Below are 13,964 nucleotides of genomic sequence, written 5' to 3' on the forward strand. Positions count from 1 at the left end.
AAGACATCTAAAGCCCAGTGAGTTCTTCAGCCTCTCAGGGCAGATGAGTGACATGAGTCTTTGGCTCTGACAAGTGTTAATGAAACTGTCATCATCATTAGATTGTAACATAAGAGCACATTTGCTTAATGCTTCTTAGTAGGTTATTATTTGGGGTACAAGGAAAAAAAATCCAGGGTCCTGGATGTAATTGCTGGAGTTATTTCATTAGGCAGATGATATCAAGGTTAATGAATCATTAACCCATCCAAAGAGCAATTAGCTCCTGGTTTCCATAATTTTATGCAATCAAGGAGGTAGTTGCTTCTAGGGTGGTTGTACCTTAATAGAATTTTTCAGAGGATAATTTCCATTGTTTTGTTTTTAAACTAGGTCTGCAAATTCATGCAAGTTTTTTGATTTTCATGACCTTGATTTTTCACAATTAATATGCAAAAACCAAACCAAACCAAACCCGTTGTCATCGAGTTGATTCTGACTTATAGCGACCCTATAGGATAGAGTAGAACCACCCCAGAGTGTTTCCAAGAAGTGACTGGTGGATTCGAACTGCTGAACTTTGGGTTAGCAGCCAAACACTTAACCACTGTGCTACCAGGGCCCCTATTAGTATGCAGGTGTATATAATTTTATATATAGTATGACAATATGGTAAAAATGGGTGTAGATGGGCATTACCACAATCTTCAGTGATCTCTCTTTTCCTGGGATCCATCCTGGAGTGTGTGAGCTCTTTTTCACTTGCCGTTGCAGTTTTCATTCATTTACTCATCCGTTTGTATTCATGAAATAGTTATTAACACCAAATGTGGGCCAATCATTGTTTAGGCACTGGGGATGTGTTGTTGGACATGACAATCAAGGTACCCTTTTTTCAGGAAGCTTGCATTCTACAAGGAGAAATCTACAATAAGCAAATAAATAAACAAGAAAATGTTAGGCAATATTAAGTGAAAATGGAGCCCTGATGGTGTAGTGGTTAAGAGCTTGGCTGCTAACCAAAAAGGCTGACAGTTCAAATCCACCAGCCACTCCTTGGAAACCCTATAGGGCAGTTCTACTCTGTCCTATAGGGTCACTATGAGTTGGAACTGACTGGATGGCACCTAACAGCAACAACATGATGAAAAGAAAACAAGGTGCTGTGATTAGTCAAGGAAGTCCTCTCTGAGGTGTGACATCTAAGTTGACTTCTTAATGCAAGAGGGAGCAAGCTATGCAAAAGTCTGGGAAAACATTTCAGTCACAAGGACCTGTGGGGACCTGATGTTTAAGAACTGAAAGAAGCCAAGAATGGTCAGAGTGCAGGGAGGAAGGGGAAGAGTGGAGAGAGTTGAGGGCAGGGAGGTAGGCAAACGTCAGCTCAAACAGACCACATGAATGTGAGAAATGGGGATTTTAGTGTAAGCCTGGATCTTCCCATCACTAGACGATTTTAAGTCAGAGAGTAACACAATCTGATTTATATTTTAAATGATTACTCTGCTTGCTGTGTGAGGAAAGGATTGTTGGTTGGGGGAGCAGACTGGGGGATTAAAGGAACAGGAGACCAGTGGGGAAGGGATGATGGAGGCCTGGCCCAACATGCTAGCAGTGTAGAGGCACTGATGGTTTATTTGTGAGGTGTAAGGGAAGAGACGACTCAAGGATGTCTCCTACATTTTGTGGTCTAGGTTGGTGCCATTTTCTGAGATGGGAAACTCTCAGAAATATCAGTTGACTTTTACTGGGTATGGGTAAAATCAGTTCTATCTTGATCATGGTAATATTGAGATGCTAAATGATCCCACTCTCTCTCTCTGTCTGTGTGTTAAGGGACTTTAATATTTATTGGATAAATATTTTTACTATGTGATAGGTATTGCATTGTGCCTTTTATAAAATGTTATCTCATTTAATTCTCATAAAATCCCTGCAAGATACTATTATACCTATTTTAAAAAGTAAAAAATTGTGGCTCTGAGAGATAAAATAGCATCTCCATGTCACACGGATGGTAGGTGATAGAGCTGGAATTTGGATGCAAGTCTAACTCTAAAGGCTGTGGTTTTTCCCATCTACCAAGCTGCCTCCAAGATTTGCTCTGCTTTATCCACAGCCTTTCAGTCATTTTGACTATTTTGACTAGTAGTGTTTTAAAATTACAGCCAGAGGGTGAAGTAGACTTCTCAATACCAGCTGTCTTTCTTTGGTCTTCTTACCCTTCATCCTGAGACTCTTATGAGATACTGCCTCGCTTGTCTCCTTCAGAAGATCCAGAATAACACATCTCCCCTCCCCTCCTTTTTTTTTTTTTAATTGACTTTAGATGAAGGTTTACAGAACAAATTAGTTTCTCAGTAAACAGTACACATATTGTTTTATGACATTGGTTAACAACCCCACAACATGTCAACACTCTCCCATCTCAACCTTGGGTTCCTTATTATCAGCTTTCTTGTCCCCTCCTGCCTTTTAGTCCTTGCCCCTGGGCTATTAATGCCCCTTTAGTCTTGTTGACATTTTATGGGCCTGTCTAACCTTTGGCTGAAGGGTGATTCTCAGGAGTGACTTCATTAGTGAGCTAAAAATACCCCCCCTCTTTTAAAAAACGCTTCTCAGGAAAGCATGAGACGTCAATCATTGGTTACCACTCAATGGCATGTGCAACTTTTTCTTATCTCTCATTATGAGCCTAGAGAACACAGGTTGCATGTTTTTCTCGAAGGAGCTTTGTTGGTGACTTTTTTGCTTTTATTGAGGTAATTCAGTAGAGTTCCAGAAACAGAAACATTAGAGGGTTAAGTGACATGTCTTGTGTAGGAGTAGGGGAAGCCTAGCAGGTGCCTGGGAGTGGAAGGAGATATGGGAGAGGGCAGGTACAGTGGGAGACCCAATTGTGGGCACAGGGAGGAAATTAGGTATGCTGTTGGATCCTTCTTACTGGGCCAAGCACAGCAATAGTTGGGGCAAGCCCTTAATGCCAGATGTCTAACTTGAGAAGCAAGAGCCTCTACAAATTGGTGGGGATTGGCGTTGAGGCTGGAGAGTGGACATGGAGCAGGACGCAAGCAGAGTAGGGGAAGTGAAGGAGAGATGCCTTTGTCAGACCTGAACTACTAGCCAGCTTCAAAGCCTCCTTGATATGCTGAACTTTGAGATTTCTTTGGAGCATTTTATAATCCCTTTTGCTTGTTTCAGGTTAGGACTGGGGTGGTAAAGAGGAAAGGGTCATGGATTGAGAGGGGGAGCAGGATAATTATGGTTAAGCATTTTGCTGCTAACCCAGAGGTCAGCAGTTTGAATCTACCAGGTGCTCCTTGGAAACCCTCTGGGGCAGTTCTACTCTGTCCTATAGGGTTGCTATGAGTCAGAATTGACTTGACGGCAATGGGTTTGGTTTGGTTTTCTGTGGACTGTGGGGAACCATCAAATATTTTTGAGTGGCAGAGTTCCATAATTAGAGCTGTGCTGTTAGAAAGCCAGCTGTGGCAGTGGGATGTGGGAAGGACTGCAGAGACGAGAGGCTCTGGCAGAGAATCCCTTGAGAGACTATTACAATGGCCAAGGTGAAGGGTTAATGAAAATTTGAACTAAGACAGTGGAGATGCAACAGAGCTAGGATATGGAATGTAGGCAAAGGTACAAAAAAAAAAAAAAATTGGTTACAATTAATAGGATGTGAGGTAGGTGTGAAAATGACTCAAAGCTTTTCAGCCTGCTGGAGTGGTGGTACAGAACAAACAGAAGCAGTTGTTCAGAAAGGAGGTAATGAATTGAGTTTTGGACACACACAGATAGATATTTTGGAGGGTTATCCTCAGGTGAGCTTGGGATTGTGTGTGGGGCTGTCACCACAGCCTTTAGCACAGGTATCATTAACCCAGAAAAAGAAAATTCCTCCATTTGCTTTTCCGTGTACTCATAAACAATAGGATCATGAAGATGAGAGATTTTGCTCACCTGTGACAGGTCTCAGAGATTCTTTTCCCACTTGAGGGTCTTGATCCCAATGAACTGGAGTATGAATTTGTAATGAAGCCACAACTTCATACTTCAGTCCGTTGGGGTCTGTTGGCTTAGCCTCTCAGACGGGATTCACAGAAAAAAGTGGAAAGGGGTCAGGAAATACAGGGAGTTGTTTTCATTTGTTTGGCAGGACTGTCTAACTCAAATCTTGTGATTTACTGTTAGAAGCCACCTCATCTATTTCTGAGACCCCAGAAATTGGCCAAGCAAATTACCTAGGGAATAATAAGCCCGAAACCAAACCCATTGCCATGGAGTCGATTCCAACTCATAGAGGTTATCAATATATGTCTATTGAAGGAATGATTGGCTAAATTCTTAGCATGAACCATAAAGCCTATAAAGCTAGCACCTTTGGAGTCCCTGGGTGGTATAAATGGTTAACACAGTTGGCTGCTAACTGAAAGATTGGAGGTTCAAGGCCACCCAGTGGTACCTGGGAAGAAAGGCCTCTGGTCTATTTCTGAAAAACCAGCCATTTAAAACCCTGTGGCGCACAGTTCTACTCTGATACATGTGGGGTCACCATTAGTTAGAAATGATTCTTCCTTCAGAAACTGGTTGGTTCTTGGCACCTTTATTTATCACTTTATCCCCTTTACACTCTGAGCTTTGTCACTTGAACCTTTTCCTACGCTTGAAATTCATAACCGTTCACCCCAACATCACTTCTGAATGCACTTGTTGGAATCCCATTCACATATCAAGGATCCCCTTTCTTTCTCTGAATCCTTCCTAGATCCTCTCCTGTATGTTCTCTTGGCAAAGCCCTCCCCTACTTTTTACTTATGTTTTGACGGTGGTGCTGTGCATACCACAGGTATATAACAAGTGTTTGTTAACTTGAACTGAATTTTAAGGCTTATTTTTTCTTTTTGCAGATTAAACCAGTGGTACATTGTGAAATAAATGTGCCTTCCAGGTGGCAAACATTTAATCGCATATCCCGACATATAAAGTGAGTACAATATTATTAAAATGAAAGGTTGCCATTGCTCCTTGTCTTAGTTTCTTAGCACTGCTATAATAGAAAGACCACAAGTGGGTGGCTTTAACAAATTTACTTTCTCACAGTTTAGGAGGCTAGAAGTCTGAGTTCAAGGTGCCAGCTCTAGGGGAAGGCTTTCTCTTTTTCTCTGTCAGCTTTGGGGAAAGGTCCTTGTCTCTTTTCAGTTTCTGTTCTTTGGTTCACTGGTTACCTTCATGTGGTGTGTTTCTTCTCCTTCGATTGTGCCTAATCTGCTCTTTTTATATCTCAAAGGTGATTGGTTTAAGACATACCCTACACTGACACGGTCTTGTTAACATAACAAAGAAAGCCTTTTCCCAAACGGGATTAGATCCACAGGTATAGGGGTCTAGGGTTTACAACACATAGTTTTAGAGGATACAGTTCAATCTATAACACTCCTTAGAAATAATACTGTCTAGCCTGGCAAAACTCTCCGTGAGCCTTTTTCTACCTCATTCCTGCCCCCCCTTCTCTTCTACCTTATCATCTCTCTCTGAAAGTGTAATTCTTCTTTTATGATTACCTTCTCTATGATTGTCTTTCAAGTGCTATATGTTCTTTACTCTTTGGAACCTTGATTTTGGGAGAACAATCTGGTTACCATGTCATGGTTATAGCGTGGGATGGAAAGGTAAGAGCACACAATTCAGTCTTAGACACTAAATTGCATGATTAAAAAAACTTTTTTTTTTTTTTTTAAATCTATTAGTTACAGCTGCTGAATGTTGAAATGAAATTTAAAAGTTATTTTTCACAACATGAGCTCTTATCACCAAAAGGCCCTTTATGATTATGGTGCGTCCTAGTCAAGTCTCACCTCAGAAAATGAACGTGTCAGAGCTTCGATTCCCTGCTGTCCTGGGAAGCCATGGCTGGTTTAGGCATATCTGTGCTCAGTAAACTTTATTTAGATGAATTGAGACCACTTTGGCTTAGTTTTTGGAGATGGCGTTGTGGGTCAATCTGCCTTACGTTGATTTAGAGTGGTAGAAAGAGAACTCCCTCGACTCAAACAACACATTGATTCAAATCCTGGCTTTTCATCTTAACAGCACAAATTCTCTCTGAATTTGTTTCCTCACTTGTAAAATAGGACTGATAATACCCACCTTGCAAGGTTACGGTGAGGATTAACTTTAATAATACAAAATGTGGGCCCCGCACAGTGTCTGTTATGTCCTAGGAATTCACTAAACGGTGGTTTATCCCTCCTCTCCTTCTTTTAGTGATATAAAACCAAACCAAAGCCATTGCTGGGAAGTCAATTCCGACTCATAGCGACCCTATAGGACAGAGTAGAACTACCACCGTCCACTTGTGGTATGTCTGTTACAGCAACACTAGATAACTAAGCAAATTTCCACAGAATCCTGAGATCACACTGTCAGAAGGGACATTAGCAGCAGGTGTTCATTCCGAGCCTTTTGTTAAACAGGAGCCATATCCACAGCATTCTGACAGCCTGCCACTCACTCTTGGTCCTGTCAAGCAAAGGGCAGTGGAACGTTCATGAGATTGAAAAACCCCTGCTTGACCCAATAGATCACCAGACTGGAAAGGAGAAGGATAAAGGTTTAGGGCTGTGAAATATTACCTGCTTACTAGTCAGACTTTGTTCCTCTCACTTATCCTCAAAACCTCAACTGTCATTTCTATAAAATACAGTTCCATTATGCTTCTGAAAAGAAGCCATCTAAACACATGAAAAGTCTTGGAAAATAATGAAAGACATAGTATTTATAAATTTCATGAAGGACGTCTTTTTCTGTAGAATGTATAGACATCTCAGGGGATATTATTGGTTTCTGAGTGTTTCCTGGCAAAGACACATTCCCCTAAAGCTACATTTTTTTTGGGGGCATGACCCAAGACATCAATGATTTTCACTTGTGACAGATTTTTTTTTCTAAGTCATTTACTGTTGTAACACATGCTCCATTCTTTATATTGGTGTGCTACAAATTCCGCTGGATGGACCCAAATGTGCGTCCAATACTTGCTTATGTTTGCTTGTTACCATAAAAACAAACACACAGAAAAATAGTTATGTTTGGTTTCAAAATCTCAGACATTCAAGAAAGGAAGGGAGTTTTGACCCTGCTTTGTAAATGGAAAATCTGAAGCAGAGGGACCAAGGGACTCATTGAGCTAATGCTCCGAGAAGCTGCATGTTGGAGAGAGAATGTGTTGTTTACCTGGCTGTCTAGGTCACCACAGAATTTAGCTGGTCATGACCACGTGGGCTTGAAGTTGTCGGTTTACTGAGTGAGGCCAGATTCAGGCCCTGGTTCTGTCACTAACAAAGCTGTGTAGCTTTAGGCAAGTTACCTCACTTGCCCAATTTTCTCTTGACCATCAATTTTCCCTTACCCTCCTTATAAGAAGGAATTTATTCACTTACTCACTCATTCACTCTTTAATTCAATTTCGATAGATGTTGAAAATAAAATAAAGTGAATGAGCTTTGGTAGAAAAGTTTAAAAGATCTTATGTTTGTTGTTTGTTTAAAAGTAACCTGGCAAAGGGCTGTCTAAGCCCCAGGGGTGGTTTTATTTGGGGTCTGTGTGTCCCTGGGTGGTGCAAATGGTTAAGGGCTCAACTGCTAACTGGATGGTTGGCAGTTCGAGTCCACCTAGAGAAGCCTCAGAAGAAAGGCCTAAAAGATCATGGCCTTAAAAACCCTATGGAGCACATTTCTACTCCGACACACATGGGGTCTCCACGAGGCAGAATCAACTCAACCACAACTGGTTTTGCTTGATTATCTGCCTCTCATGGGAGACCAAAGGGAGGGAGGGAGAAAGAGAAGGCCTAAACTTCTGGCCTCATCTCTTCATGTGTCCTAACTGATTCCAGGCAAAGAACTACAGTCTCTTGAATCTGGAAAAGGGGCCTGAGAGGGTATCTGGGCTAACCCCCAAATTTACAGACAAGGAGGTCTAGGATCAGAGGGAGCTATTATTTAAATTACTTCAGTTTTCTTCCATGTTTGTGTATTGGAAGATATTGTTTCATTTTTTACAACTTGGAAGTTCTCCCAAAGAGGTCTCTAGAATCCTCCACTATATGAAGTTCAAAATGTGGAAGTATTTTACCTTTGGGGTGATTAATTCAAAGTGAAAAAAAAAACAAAAAACTGAAGTTAGCTGGGAAAAGGATTTTCCTACTTCCCTTACGTAAATAAAGGCAGAAGTAATACCGGTGAGGTTTCATTCAGTGATACACAACCCAGGCTAAATGTAAAGAACGGTTTTCTTTACCAAAGACTTTAGTTTTAGCAAATAATGTGTGCCTTTAAAATGGCTCTGTTCAACCTCTGGACATTTGAAGAATCTAGGAATTGTCTTCCTGAGACACACATATAGCTGTTATTTCCCTATTTTGTTTGCATTTAGTCATATTTAAAGAAGCTGCAGACTGTTTACCTTGGCATTTTGGTTAAAACCACCCTCTTTATCACACTCCCCAGAGACAATTACCATTAACCTTTTTGTTAATTGTGCTCAAACACGTTAAAAATTGTATTTACTCTGAAAAAAATGTTTCCAATTTCTAAATTATTTGCATTTAAACAAAAATAACAGCAATAGTAATAATAATGTAAAACTAAAAATACACTCAGAATCATAAAGTTGCATTTATGTATTAGTAAATGATCTCTTTCATTGTTTTTAGACTGAAAGAAGTAAGCCTCATATTTTACATTATTTTAATGTGAGTTACTTGAGTTCAAAACTATTGCCAAGTGACTTTCATTAAGATGGCAGAATCTTATTAACACCATGGTAACTACTCACCTTGTATTGAGTTTTGAAAATAAAATCTACCAAACGTCGCTCTCTCCCACTCAAACATACAGAAACAATAAAACAAACCACCGAAACCACGTTGAAACTGCCCTAAAACTGTAAGAGTGAAATCAATTGTTTCTATTATCTTCTGAAAGGATTTCCTTTGGGAGACTCTCTTGGCTCCATGGGAAGGGAAAATAGCTGCATTTTTTCAGGCAAAATTTCCCCTCTTGTTTTCCAAATGGACACAATTTTCTTCCATTTTACCCATCATAGTAGTCAGAGTCAAAAAAAAGTATCATTTTTGTTCTGCTCATCTGAGCATTTTGTATTTTATAAAAAGATTTTTTTTCCAGCCTTATTGTTATGTCCCCAGATTCTAGGATGTTCTGCTTAACTTGGTAATGATAGTCTGTATGACACGGCACGTATTACTTTTAAGTGTCTCAGCTATAGCACATTGTTTTTATTGTTCTGAAATTGTATTTTTTTCTTTGAATTTTTAGCTCCCACACATAAAATTTAAGGTATTAATTAATTCTTTTTTTTTTTTTTTTTATTCCTACAGTGTTTTCACAAATGGAAGATTATTTATTCCACCTGCAAAAATTATTATACCCAAATTCAGTCTGTCAGATTGGAATAGCGTGCTGGCCTTGATTGGAGAAAAAGTCTTCCCTCTAGGAGGTGTTCGAAAGTAAGGAGACTCTGTACCCGACAGGAGAACCAAAGGCCATAGCAGTTTGTTTTTGTACTTTTTATGGGGAAATTTTCTGCCTGGACCAGCGAGGTCTAAAGTGATTCATTCATTGTAAACTCTGCTTCCCAACTTTTCCTTTACTAAATTATTTTAATTCTTCAAAGCAGATGATGTTTTCTCAGTCTTTGTACCGTGCTATTTTAAACCAGTTTCATTCATTTATTTATTCACTAAAGTTTATTGAGTATCTGCCACGTGCTGTTGTTGTTGTTAGGTGCCCCCTAGTCAGTTCCGACTTATAGCAACCTTGTGTACAACAGAATGAAACACTGCCCCGTCGTCGTTATGCTTGAGTCCATTGTTGCCGCTACTGTGTCAATCCATCTCGCTGAGAGTCTTCCTCTTTTTCCCTCTACTTTAGCAAGCATGATGTCCTTCTCCAGGGACTGATCCCTCCTGATCACATGTCCAAAGTATGTGAGATGAAGTCTCACTTCTAATGAGCATTTTGGCTGTACTTCTTCCAAGACAGATTTGTTTACCATGTGTCTGTCAGTTTATCTTACTGTGGTGGCTTGTGTTTTGCTGCAATACTGGAAGCTTTGCCACCGATATTTTAAATACCAGCAGGATCACCCGTGGTGGACAGGTTTCAGCAGAGTTTCCAGACTAAGACAGACTAAGACCTGGCAGTCTACTTCTTTGAAAAAATTGGCCAGCGAAAACCTTATGAATAGCAGTGGAAGATGGAAGGAATACCACGTGTTAGGTGTGGCGAACAAAACAAGATAAAGCCTTGCTATCAAATGACCTCTATTGGGTGAACCAACAGTTATAGTTTAATAATATACTGTATTGGTACAATCAAGGCCTCTAAGTTTGTCTGGAGAAGTCTGGGGAGGCCACATGAGGGAGCCACTGAGTTGAGACAGATTAGTGGGGGAAATCAATTCCATTGGAGCAAAATAGCATGCGCAAAAGAGGCGGTACAGTGTAATGGCTACTAGAATGGGCTTTGGGGTCAGACCTGGGATCAAATCTCACCTCTGTATCTTTGTTACTGCAGGTAAATTCTTAACTTTTTGAGGTCTGTTTCCTCATCTGGAAAATTGGAAATAATTATAGTACCTACCTTGGAGAGTTGCAATAATGCATATAAAGTTCTTAACATAGGGCTTGGTGCATAACGAGCATTTAGTGAGGATAGTTGTTATGACTATGGTAATTGGTAAAGCCTGGAAGAGCACAGCTTCTTGGGGAAAATCTTACATTGTGTAATAATGCACAATTCAGCATTATCATGATGGAAGCAGCTAAGGTTGAGGCTACAATGGCTGTCTGGGACCCAGGTCATGAAGGTCTCACAGGCCATGCAAGGAGCTTGGTCTCTTGCAGCCATTGGATCACACTTGTGTGTAAGAAAGCTCACTGAGGCAGCCAGGGAGGGTGGAGATGCAAGGAGCTTAGTAAGAGGACTGTGATAATAATCTGCCCAGGGATACATACAGTGAATGGGTGAGAGGCCGTGGCCATGGGGGTGGAGAGAGATGCTTAGGAGGCTGAAACGACATGAGAGGAGATGGGGAGAGAGAAATCCACGGGGTTCCTGATGTGAGCAACTGAACCTGTTAAGATTCTTTTCTGAGATGGTGAACATGAGAGAGGAAGCGGGATTGGATGTTGATGATGACTTGAAGAAGTCAAGTATGACATGCCTGTAGGACAGCCAGATCTGGGGCTGTGGATGGGGTTTGAGATTTGAGATCTTTTCTATTCTTTGAATTCTTCTTGGCACCATACTCCGTAGCTATGATATACCTTACCCTTTGCCTGTTTCCAGTCCTGGATCCTAGAAACCCAGTTTGGGTCAGAGTTTAATAACTCTCCTTCCACTCCTCGGATTTCCCGGGAGTAGAGTTTGGAATATAAGAAAAGGAAGACCACGAAATAGAGTGCAAAAGAGCAACCAGAGCGGTCAAAGGTAATCCAGAAGAGAGCACAAACATGGAAATCAGAGCATAAATGGCTTAAAGAGGAAGGATCACAACAAGTGCCACAGATAAGTAAGATGAGAACTAAAACGTGTTCTTTGGACCCACCAGTTATAAACTGACCTTGCCAAGAGCAGTTTCAGATGAAAACCAGATTTCAGTGGGCTGGGACACGAATGAAGGGCGAGAACACGGAGACGGAGAGTAGAGTGAAGTGTGGGCTTTAAAAAGGAGAGAGGAGATATAGAGGAACTACAGAATACTTGCTTGAGGGGGACTCAGGGGCCAATAGTTTATCACTGAATGTGGGTTACATTTGAGCGCATTTATCTCCTGAGGATAAAGCCCTAGTAAAGGGGAAGAGGCTGAAGCACAAGGAGAGAGCAGAATAATTGGAGGACGGCCCTGAACAGTTGGATGAGGTTGTGACCTAGAAGGTGGGTGGAAGGATAAGCTGTGGTAGGAAGGATATGCTGAAGTAGGAAGGATAAGCTGAGGTAGGAAGGATAATCTGTTCCTCTGAGGTGAAGCGTGGACGTGAGGATGAACAGTTTAGAGGTAGGATGGAAAGAAGTTGAGAGAATTAGTGCCTGATACCTCTGTATAAAGGGGAAAAAAGTATCTCCTGAGAAAGGAGAGAGGGGAATGGGAGGGGCTTTAGGGCTGTATGGAATAGTTGAATTGCCAAGTAGGACTGAGGACTCTGCTAGACTGGAGCCCGCAGATTAGTAGTGGGCCAACCTGCAGCACTGTGGTGCTCTCCAACACTCAACAGCCATAGATAAGAGAGGAGAAGGCAGAGGAATGGATTAGGATGTGGGGTGAGTGCAGTGGAGGACAAGAAGGGAAGAGGGACTCAGCGTGTAAATAAGAGATTTGAAGGGAAGCAGGTGAAGTCAGAGTTGGTGGTGAAAGGAAGTGAAGCCAGAGACTGTTCCCTTGGTCTTAGACTCAAGGGTCTGGTTATGATAGGGGATCAGAGGGAGGGTGTAGTGATAAAGGGAAAGAGAGAGCAAGAAGGCTAAGACTTATCATGGGAGAGATTAATATATCAGAGTGGTAACACATATGAAGGATAAGAGAGGTATATGGGACAAGGTCAAGGTATTGCTGTGGGAGTGAGCTGAGAAAATGTAGGAAGGACAAGGAACTTTAAAGTTGAAGAGTAAAGAAATATGATATGATGCTGAGTTTAAAGGAATCATCTTTATGGACAGTGATGGTTTCCTGAATGATGGTGGAAGAGCAAATGTTTAATCTTATTTGGCTTTTTTGTCAATTAAGTCTCTCTTGTGGGTAGATTAAAACATAACTGTCGATTTACAGTCAGCAGTTGCGATACCAACAATTATAGTTGATGTATCCACTTGTGAGTGGACATTAACTGTTGGGGCATTTAGTGCAATGGAGTAACAACCTAGTAAGGGTGGTGAATAACTAGGGTAGACTTAAATGTTCTAGGAATTTAGATAATTGCATAAAAATCAGTATTGTAAATGTACAATTGATTCCAGCATAATAAATATTACTGTATTATTCTTACAGAAACAGAAAACTGTGTGGAGTAGATAGACTTGTGTGTATTTTTGAAAGAATCCAGAAATAGTAGTGGAATTAATCATAGGTTTCACACGTAGAATGGTAGTGGTGAAAGTAAGAAAATCTTCATACAGGAGAAGCAAGTAAACAGAATATTTAGAAGGAAAATAGGACATTAGATCAATAAACTTATTTCTTTTTTTTCCCCTGAAACTTAAATTAGTTCTTTATGGTTGAGTTTAAAAAAAGCACAGAGTTTGGAAATAAAAGCAATGCTTAGAAAGCACAAATCCCAAACTTGAAAGAATTAAATAATAAGTCCAAAACAGATTAAAAAAAAATCAATGTACATGTTACTTTTGAACAGAACCTATAGCTAATATTCAACATCCATTTGAGAAGTCATTTGTATTTATCTTTCCTTAATCATTCCTTAGATAAGGTTAATATGATTCAGCCGAGGTTACTGTTATACCTCCTTCTTGTGTCAGTTAGAAACCTAGCCAATTAAAATTAGTTTATTTATTGGATAGTTCTCGACTTTAGATATAATTTGTGTGTGTACAGATATGTATACATATATGTACACACACACATATATAATATGGAGAAATCTTTAAGTAAAATTGTGTGTGTGCCTCTGTGTGATTATTGCAGGTCTTGGTATTAAAAATGTGCCTTGAATAAACATTTGTTGAGGGTTGACTATGTGAGAGGCACAGTGCTAAGTATTAGAGATACAGCACTGAGCAAAACAGGCAAGGCTCTTACACTTGTTGAGCTTATGGTCTACAGAGAGGACAGATTTCAAATGAGTAATTACAGTAAAGGGTAGTGCTTTCTGTGAGAGGGGAACAGACAGACAGTGTTATAACCCAGTCTAGGAATACCTCCCAGACGAAGAGGTATATGACCTAAGAACT

General features: G+C 40.4%; 1 protein-coding gene across 1 annotated transcript in view; it reads left to right on the forward strand.

Annotated features, from left to right (window-relative positions):
* DCDC2C (doublecortin domain containing 2C) overlaps positions 1 to 13,964 on the forward strand; it is a 74,327-nt gene that overhangs the window by 28,709 nt on the left and 31,654 nt on the right. Inside the window, exons 3-4 of the mRNA XM_023550405.2 lie at positions 4,890 to 4,966; positions 9,380 to 9,508. Of these exons, the coding sequence (XP_023406173.1) occupies positions 4,890 to 4,966; positions 9,380 to 9,508 (206 nt within the window). The remainder of the gene's footprint in view (positions 1 to 4,889; positions 4,967 to 9,379; positions 9,509 to 13,964) is intronic.

The sequence above is a fragment of the Loxodonta africana genome, chromosome 12 (assembly GCF_030014295.1).
Source record: "Loxodonta africana isolate mLoxAfr1 chromosome 12, mLoxAfr1.hap2, whole genome shotgun sequence".
In the NCBI taxonomy this organism is placed as follows: Eukaryota; Metazoa; Chordata; class Mammalia; order Proboscidea; family Elephantidae; genus Loxodonta; species Loxodonta africana.